Source organism: Sinocyclocheilus anshuiensis, unplaced genomic scaffold (assembly GCF_001515605.1).
Source record: "Sinocyclocheilus anshuiensis isolate Anshui unplaced genomic scaffold, SAMN03320099.WGS_v1.1 scaffold256, whole genome shotgun sequence".
NCBI classification, from domain to species: domain Eukaryota; kingdom Metazoa; phylum Chordata; class Actinopteri; order Cypriniformes; family Cyprinidae; genus Sinocyclocheilus; species Sinocyclocheilus anshuiensis.
In genome coordinates this window covers 157068-166973 of record NW_015558587.1, presented here as the reverse complement: position 1 = coordinate 166973, position 9906 = coordinate 157068, and the positions used below count along the sequence as shown (strand labels likewise).

General features: G+C 35.8%; 1 protein-coding gene and 1 pseudogene across 1 annotated transcript in view; both read right to left on the bottom strand.

Annotated features, from left to right (window-relative positions):
• Positions 1-1459, bottom strand: part of LOC107679925 (copine-7-like) — a 59837-nt pseudogene extending 58378 nt beyond the window's left edge.
• Positions 1460-6607: 5148 nt separating this feature from the next.
• LOC107679923 (60S ribosomal protein L13) overlaps positions 6608-9906 on the bottom strand; it is a 5073-nt gene continuing 1774 nt past the window's right edge. Inside the window, exons 4-6 of the mRNA XM_016475648.1 lie at positions 8589-8762; positions 8227-8283; positions 6608-6812 (exon numbers count right to left, since the gene is read on the bottom strand). Coding sequence (XP_016331134.1) covers positions 6654-6812; positions 8227-8283; positions 8589-8762 — 390 coding nt within the window. The 3' untranslated portion in view covers positions 6608-6653. The remainder of the gene's footprint in view (positions 6813-8226; positions 8284-8588; positions 8763-9906) is intronic.

The window sequence follows — 9906 nt, the reverse complement described above, 5'->3', positions numbered from 1 at the left end:
TACATTTTTTTTTTTTTTTTAATATATTGTGATATTTTCTGTAATCAAGCGGAAAAAGTAATGGAACTGTTTATTTTTTCGCTGTTCTGTGATTATAATACTAAAAAGTGAGGGATACCGTTGCAATAGTTATAGTATAGTTCACCCAGAACGCGTTTTTACATTCCACTGCGCTACTTTTCCTTGGTTTTTATGTAAACGTACGTAGCATACGTCTGGCTTTTGTTTTGCATCGCCTCGCGCATGACACCGGGTTCAAAAAAGTCCAAAGAAATTCAACTGGGGAAAAAACGCGTCTCTGGACAGTTGATTTTTTTCCCACTGCCAATTAAGCGTGTCATTTAAACGCCAAATCGTGCGTGATTGGCTTCCAAGCAAACGCGATTTCTCCTTGCCAGCGTGTTTTTGCCGCCAGGTCGAAGTAGGCGCTCTGATTAACTTGTCATCTAACTTTGTAACACGTCTAAATAGAACTATGTCGTTTTTAGCCCCCTCGCACCTTTTAATTGGCTTTCCTTTATAGTGCTCAATCTAACCCGTCCCCTATAATTCGTGCCCTGCTGTCATATTTCGATATCACATTACCAGTAACATTAATAATGTGTTTTATGTATTAGATATTCACCCTCTGAAAGATCAAATCAGCAAAAGCAATGCGTAAATCTATCAGCCAGCATTGCAATGCGCTCCAGCGCGCGTGGTTCAGCAGCACAGATCATGGACAGCTCCTCTCACATCTATATCCACTCACTACAACAACCAATCCAGCCATTCTAGCGAGGAAATGACAGCACCGTTCGTGAGCTTTCTTACACTGCTATCTCGTGTGTCTGAACTATCATTTGATTCAAATGCTTAACATTTGAACCACAAGTTAAGAATCACAGGCTACGACAAATAAACGTGTGATCCTTTGATCTTCATGTAATTGGCGCTTACGTGATGAGTCGACATAGTTTTAGTATGCAACACGAATACGCCAAACTTTTCTCGTTTGACGCAAAGAATCCAGTGTAAAACAGCGTGAAGAAAAGGACAATAAAGTAACACGAAGTGACTGTCAATAGATGCCACTTTAGTCCACTTAATCTCTCTCGCGTCTGCAACCCAACATCTGTTTAGTAGCCTAATTAACCCACAGTTCACTTTATCCTCTATTATTTATCAAACTCTTATGAATATAATTGTCGATTAACGAGCATAGTTTGTTTACTGCATCCTTTACCATTCCGCAAAGATTTGCAAGCACTGACAAGTTAGATATCGCATGTAAACAACCTAATTATAGCCTAACTAACAACACTGTATATGCAAAGCAGCATATAGGCTAATAGTAGTAATAGTAATTATTAATAATAATAACAATAATAATCATTCAAATTCCTTGATGACTAACAGCAAACATAATTTATTAAGTCTAAATAAGAGAGCTGGGTTCTCACCTGCTGTTGCTGCTGCTTACTTGAAAAAAAGTAAACTGATTACGTAACTTGCGTTACTTGTAATATATTACCCCCAACACTGCTCATGGTTATAAGCAAAAAATACTAACTTAGCCTACCATACAAAATCATGGAGTGTTGACATATCCTTACATAAAGAGGAGATTTTTAATTTTCCTTCCAGTTCCATGCACTTCCTAAAAGAATGATTATGGAATTTTGACAGAATTCTTCTATTATTTATCTAATTATTTAAAGTCTCTGAACCACTGGTGTTTTTTAACCACATTAACTAACTTCAGAATTCCTTGTTTATTATGTACTTCTTGTTTTTAGCATGTACGTTTGGCAGTGTTATTTTTTAGGATTACTGATAAACTACTGTCGTTTGATTTGTATTATTTGTATTTGTTATTTATTTTAATTTTAGTTAAATTATGTCTGAATTTATTATATCTGTATAGGTCTTTTATTAAGTTTTAGTTTTATTTCATTTGAGTTATTTTAGTACTTCAACAAACTAAATGGAAATGGAATAATATATATATATATAATTTATAAATGTGTATGTCTATATGTGTGTATGGTTGTACATACACATATATGTCATTTTTTTGGGTGTTTGGCTTAGTGTTATGTTAGAATCATACTCTTATACCTTTTGTTCTTTAATATTTTGAATTGTTTTTAGCTTTATTTTTTGTTTTTCATTTAAATGTTAAGTTTTGAAATTTTGTTGTATGCATTTGTCATTTTAATTTAATTTCTTTATTTTTAAAATGTGTATAGGTAGTATTTATATAAAGTTTTAGCTTTTAGTTTTGGATCTGTTTTTAGTTGTTTTAATACTACAATTGATTGCTTCTGTTGTCCTCATTTGTAAGTCGCTGTGGCTAAAAGCGTCTGCTAAATGACTAAATACATAAATATCAAATATAAATATCAAATATTGGATTCAATCATTTCATCAACTTGTTTTCTTACATTTAGCACAAGTTTTATATTTCTTTTTGAAAGTGACTGATCATACAGCTCACCAATCTGAGCGTATTCACCTCGGGTTTTTGAGTGAACATTGACAAAATTATCTACAAATATTGCTTTGTTCATTATTTGTTGGATCTGAGGTGCATAAGCTGAGCTCGGATCAGTGAAGTCTATAACCAATCAGTTCCAAAAAAGAAATACAAAACCTGCACTAATTAAAAGAAAAACGTTGTAACCAGGATCTCAGGACAATGTCAGTGTGGGAATGGATTAGTATTAGCCTGGCCACATGTGCGCGATGTTCAAGGCTCTAGAGTTATTGAAATGCTTTTATGTTATTGGCTGATGCATTTTTTTCTGATAGCATAATGGCATAGTGGTGTAAAGGTGAAAGTGGTGAAACTAGCATTGTTAGACTGTTCTTACACAATATTACTAAGATACCTAATACTATTATTCAAAATCTGACTGGAGTTTTATTTTGGGGCTTTTACAAAAAAACACATATCCTAAAATAATTGTCTTCACATATATAGACAAGATTTTGAGATAAACAAGAAATGGCATTCTCATTTAATTGGAGAGTGTTTCCTGTCATTTGTTTAGTGAGCAGCATGGATGCATGTTGACAGGATATAACATAACTTGTAAATCAATTAAGAAGAGTAATTAACAGCTTATAGCTGTCTGAAGCCATACCCAGAGGTAAAACGCCTACATGTATGCACGTAACAACTGCCATTATTGTGTTCGCAGAACCTTTTTTATCCCACCCACAATTTTTTTTTTCACTCGGTTATTTTTAGATAGGACAGAGTTAGATTGGTCAGGAAGTGAAGTGAGAGAGAGAATGGAAATGGCTTCATCAGAGATAAAGTGCTATTTAGTTTCTGCAAAATAAGACATTGTGGCCACTGTGCTGATCATCTTAAACAGGCTCTGCTAATTCTGTCTGCCTTTCTAAAAGAACATCGAGAGCCACTCCATCAGGAATCCTGATGAGATGGACTGATTGTACAGGATATCAACCAGGAAGAGGAAACACATTTGCTTAAATGTATAGTTCACACAAAAAAGAAAATTTGCTGAAAATGTACTCACTCTCAGGCATCCAAGATGTAGATAAACTGATCAGATTTGGAGAAATTGCACTGAATGGGTGCCGTCAGAATGGGCCCAAACAGCTGATAAAAATCACAATAATCCACAAGTAATCCACAGGACTCCAGTAAATTGAAAAGTTGGTTGTTTGTAAGAAACCAATCAATCAAGATGTTTTTAACATAAAACCAATGCTTCCGATTGAAATACGACTCCTTTCTCCAGTGAAAAAGTTGAGCAGAATGCATATGATCATCTTCTTAAAGAAATAATAATAAAATAAAAATGTATTTAAAGTATTTCCCCAAGACTACTTTAAATATGTTGATTAAGCCATATACAGTAAGTTGTATTTGAACCTATATTTGAACCAGCATTTTAGTCAACATCTGTCCTGTTCACCTGAATATCATTATGCCAAAATATTTTTGTATTGCACTCTAAGAATATGTTTGTTTAAAGATTCTTCACACATATAGTAACAGTTCTATTTAGAAACATATTGTGTTGAAGAACCATTTTGAGTTTAAAAAAAAAAAGGAGTTAGCACCAAAAAGAGCTGAAGAACCCAAATCTGGCACTGTTTAGAACTATTTTTCTTAAGTGTGTAGTTTAATATTTATTGTTGGTAAAACATATGAATGGTACCCATTTTCCAGTGTTTTAACGAGTGGTCTAAATGAACTCTTTCCACCAGTTCCACTGATCAAGGGTAACTAGGACACACTCTCTACATCTTATGTAACCTCATACGTGACTATCTCCCCACTCATCTCCCCTGGGTCAAGATATTTTTGGTTTATTGATCCATGTGTAGGTTTTCATGGAAAAAAATCCCAGTGGTTCATTGATTGTGGACAGCCCCAATTATAACGGTCCCTTTACTTCACTTATAATTGATTTGGGCCACTTCAGCTTCAGTGACACTGGAAAATGTACCATTACTTGAATCATTCACAGTTGTTTCCACACTAAACCAGTCTCTAAACCAGGGGTGTCAAACTCAATTTCTGGAGGGCCGGAGCCCTGCAGAGTTTTGTTCCAACCCTGCTCCAACACACATACCATGTAGTTTTCAAATAAGCTTGAAAGACTTGATTAGTTGGATCAGGTGTGTTTGATTAGGGTTGAATCTAAACTCTGCAGGGCTCCGGCCCTCCAGGAATTGAGTTTGACACCCTTGGCTCTAAACCATCCGTGTGCAAAAGACTCAGAGAAACGAGTTTATAAAACAGGGCACACAATACAAGCAAAAATAGCACCAAAACACAGCCCTGACATGAACTGAGATATGTATTCTTCTCGAACGAGCATATGATGATGTGGGAATGCAATGTTTGCATAATACACCCACAGTCCATTCATCCACCAAAACCACCACCGGACATTATGACATCACCTACAGGACAGAGAATGTTGGCATTTATAAGCATTGAAACAGCTGATCTGTATCGGTATCAGACTTTCTTCAGTGGACAAAAATAGTTTTTTTTTCCCCCCACCCACACAGACAATCAGCTGTCTCCAATGTTTGTTTGATTCACAACATTCTGCAAAACATCTATATAGAAACATATTCAGGTTTGGAATGAAATGAGTGTGAGTAAATGATCATAATTCTTAAATTATGATTAGAACTACACTTTTTGGTGGACTATCCCTTCAGCAAGTCTAACTACCACAGGCCTGGAAAAATAATTTAAATGCTGTCCTTACCCAGATCCAGCATAAAAAAATAAAGTTAGCAGTTATCTAAGAGGAAAAAAAAAAGTTCTTGCTAAACCAACCACTTAGAAAACTCCCAAAATCAATAAAGGTAAACACTGCCATCTTCTGGTGAATATTAAAAATAGCCATCTCACTCCCCTATAAAAGGTTATGTATTTGTAAGGTACTTTTGATACATACATTTTAGAAGTGCTTGTTCAACAGGAATCAAACCAATGACTTGTTTTTAAGCATACTCCAACAGAAAGAACAAAAAGCATTGTTTGCATTGTCGCCTGCACACTCTATCATCAGAGCCTTAAGAAATTGTCTGTAGGGAGAGGAACTCCTTAGTAGGGCTGGGCAAAAAATATCGATATCTTGATATTAATCAATTCTAATTTTTATGGAACGATATCGATTCTTAAATCCCAAGAATCGATTAGTCAAGCCTGTTTTCAGTTAATGGACAGAACGTTGAAGGGCACTTCCCATCCAATAAATCGCAATAAGCATTGTGCTTTTGGTACTTTTAATATGAGACAAAGTCTCAGATTTCAAATTCTGTCCATTGTATTGCAGTATTTCAAACTTAAATGCCGTTTTGGCGCTGTTTAATGTGGAGTGACAGATCGCTGTAGCGCCTCAGTTCAACAGACGTGAACTGATCGTCTCCTCCACATTAATACCAGTTTCAACAAAATAAACATGACTAAACATCCGAAGGTAAGTTAAAAGAAAGAGTACAACTTTACAATCCGTATCCGGTCTCATGTTCTCGCTCAGTGTTTCAGCCGCGCAAAGACGTCAATATAATGGCTTGTAAACAATGTTACGTAACGTCACATTTACCTCAGGAAAAAAAACATATTCGGTGACCATAAACTCAGTCAGATAGAAAAAAAAAACTGTACAGAGGGACATTTTGCTTAATATAACATATTCATTATATTTTTTTTACTCTTCAATGTTTAATTTGTTTGAATAAATCCATCAAGTTTTTATGACTGCCACCATTTAAATGTTTATATTTCAAAAAACGAATTGAAGTAGAAATATTATGTAACTGTAACTTTATTGTAAAAACGTCATTAATTTTAACCTTCAATATTATAATGTAGTAGCCTACCAACTGACTCTCATGTATATTTTACAGCATTAGTTGAGATTTTTTTTTCCTTGAGAAAATTTGGCATGTACTATACCTGATATATATCCAAAATAATCGATATTGAATCGAAACGCAAGCTTGTGAATGAGAACCGAATCGTGAAATTTGTGTCAAAACCCAGCCCTATCTAAATAAGTCACTCGACACAGAAAAGCAAACCATACACACACATCCTCTTAAAAGCAGACAAATCAACAGATTTTTTTTTTACATTTATTTTTTGACAGTTTCTTACAAAGTATGGTTTATTTCTTCTTTTCGGGATCCTGCTCAGCGGCCTCCTTCGCCCTCTTGGCACGGATGCCGAACAGACGGGCATTGGCACGGGCCATACGCAGGGTGGCAAAGGCCTTGAAGTTCTTCTCGTCCTCTGAGATCACGCGGGCCTTCTCTTTCTTGTACACCTGCAGAAAATATGGACACTTCCTCAGTTGCAGCAGAACACTACATTATATATCAAGAGCGGAGTTTACATTAAACACCTTATTTCCACACATTTCTCAACCTGCATCTTATTCCCGACATGAAATAAGGCCAGTTTCAGCCTTCAAATATATAAAGTTTGTTTTTATCCCCCTGGCCTGAGTATCATTTAATACGTCAAGCTTTTACAGCTCTGCAGGTTTTATGAAGGTAAATTTATGACTTGAAGAAAATGTACTTCAAAGAAACGTATAAATTAAGGAATAAATTGAATGAAACAATACATCAATAGGGTCTGCAAATACAACTTCCAAAAGATCTCCATTACTTTAATTCATTTTGAAAAGCTCAAGTTCCTACGCCTCTGCCAGCAACCACTAGAATATGGAAATAATTTACTGCACCTTCTAACCACACATCGACAAAGTGATGATCTTCCTCACTATATTTGTCTTGTTCTCTCGTGAAAATGTCTAAAGATTCTTAAATCAAGATACATGTACTTGAGAAACAACATAACAAAATGTCTTGATTCCTGAGAAATTTCAAGAAAAATCTATTAAATTCAAAGGGAAAACAAGATTTCATTTACATATTTGTTAGGTTTTAAACTGAACTTCATTTTGTTCAATATCTCAAAAACAACCTATGATGTTCAAAAGAAAACATATGCATCTCAAGCAAATGTGCCTCGATTTAATGAGAAAGATTTTTTTGGCAGTGCAACATTCAATGCCATGACTTTATGAATTTAAGATTGCTAATATTTACATGGCCAAAAATGAAATTCTGATAGCTTATGCTGTAAATCAGTGATCGCAGACTGCTTACAGAAAATGCCAGAGAAATATTTAGCAGGCTAAATATCTGGAACAGGCTACGACTCTAAATCTTGTATATTGTGTGTGTATGTATGTATGTATGTATGTATGTATATGTATATATATGTATATTCCATGAAGATATTTTGTAAATTCCCTACCGTAAATATATTAAAACTTAATTTTTGATTAGTAATATGCATTGCTAAGGACTTCATTTGGACAACTTTAAAGGTGATTTTCTCAATATTTAGATTTTTTTGCACCCTCAGATTCCAGATTTTCAGAATAGTTGTATCTCTGCTAAATATTGTCCTATCCTAACCAACCATACATCAATGGAAAGCTTATTTATTCAGTTTTCAGATGATGTATAAATCTCAATTTCGAAAAATTGACCCTTATGACTGGATTTGTAGTCCAGGGTCACATACATATAAGTCAGATGACAGAAGGCATGCAGAAGATGTACAAAAGGTTTTAAGCAAAGTTTTTAATATATCAATAGACCTTAGAAATTTGTGTACCAAATATGATATAGTAGGCTTTATAGAGTTAAGGATGAGATACATACGTTTTTGATGGGCATGACAGGTCCAGTAAGCTGTGTAGCCATCTTGAGCTCCTCCTCCTACAAACACACAAAGCGTGTCAAAAGACCAAACACAAACAAAACAACACTACTGAATAAGGCTAAAGAGTATGCAGTCATCAGCTGTAAAAGGGTTCAAAAGTCATCAAGGATGTGCAGAGATTCCGGAGAAAGTGTCATCATTTGACTGCAAACACCAAAGCGGTTACCCATTACAATAAACTGCATTTTAGACCTGCCATATTAATTATGCATTGAAGGATATGATTTACAACGAATCACAGCTTCAAAACAATATTTATCCCAAGAAAGGTCGGAGTTATGAACTGAAGGAAGCCACTTACAGTGCCGTCTCCCTTCTTGGGTGCAGAAGCCTTCCTGGGGAAGATGACGAGTTTGGAGCGGTACTCCTTCAGCCTCTGAACGTTGGCCTGCAGAGACTCTGTGGATCGGTTACGCCGGCGAGGGTCAACGGCGATGCCGATGGTGCGGGCCACCTTTTTGTTGATTCCTGCTGCCTGTACAAGCAAATTACAGAGCAACGTGAGACATGCGAGACTTGATTGTGCTGTAAGAGCTGGAACACATGAACAATTTCAGCATCAACAGTCATCAGCAAATAGGGTTCAAAGGAGATCATCAATGAAGTACAGAGATTCCGGAGAATTGTCATCATTTGACTGTCTGAAATAACCATAAATGAGAGAGAGAAAAAAAAAAAGCATCATAGTTAAAATGGATAGTTCACACAAAATAACAATTATCATCATTTACTCACCCTCATGTCATTCCAAACCCACAAGACTTTGGTTTATCTCGAGAGGGTTCCGTCCAATCTTTGAAAGTCCAGGTAACCAAAACAGGAAGATCCGAAAAGAACAATGTGTTGTAAAATGAACCACATAAAATGGTTTAATCCAAGTCTTGTGAAGAGTTACGATGTGCGTTTATGTGAATAAATGTCCTAATAAAATCATTCATATACAAACAACAACATATACACCATGGCCTTTTTGGATCTAAGTCTTGGTTACCTGGATTTTCAAGGGGGGAGACAGAAACTTCAAGTTTCATTTAATGTCGTGTTTCAAACATTAATCAAAGAGTGAGGGTGAGTAAACTACAATTTTCATATTTGTGACCCTGGACCACAAAACCAGTCTGAAGTCACACAGGTAGGCTTATATTTGTAGCAATAGCCAACAACACACTGTATGGGTCAAAATTATCGATTTTTCTTTTATGCCAAAAATGATTAGGATATTAAAGGGGTCATATGATGCTTTTTTAAAGATCATTATTTTGTGTATTTGGTGTAACAGAATATGTTGACATGCTTTAATGTTCAAACACATTATTTTTCAAATACTGTACATTACTGTAGGTCCTCTATGCCCCGCCTCTCTCAAACGCTTCGTTTTCTACAAAGTCCCTCCTTCCGACAAGCGCAGTCTGCTCTGATTGGCCAGCTGACCCAGTGCATTGTGATTGGCCGAACACCGCAAGCACTCGTCGGAAATGTAACGCCCCTTACCATAATCGCGAGCTTCATCTTTCAAAATAAATGTAAAGACAGAGCCCGAAAGAGGAACAGAGTCGCGTGACAGACACAGTGATGATGCGGTACACAAGCCGCGGTTAAGACAGCTGACTCTACTGTGA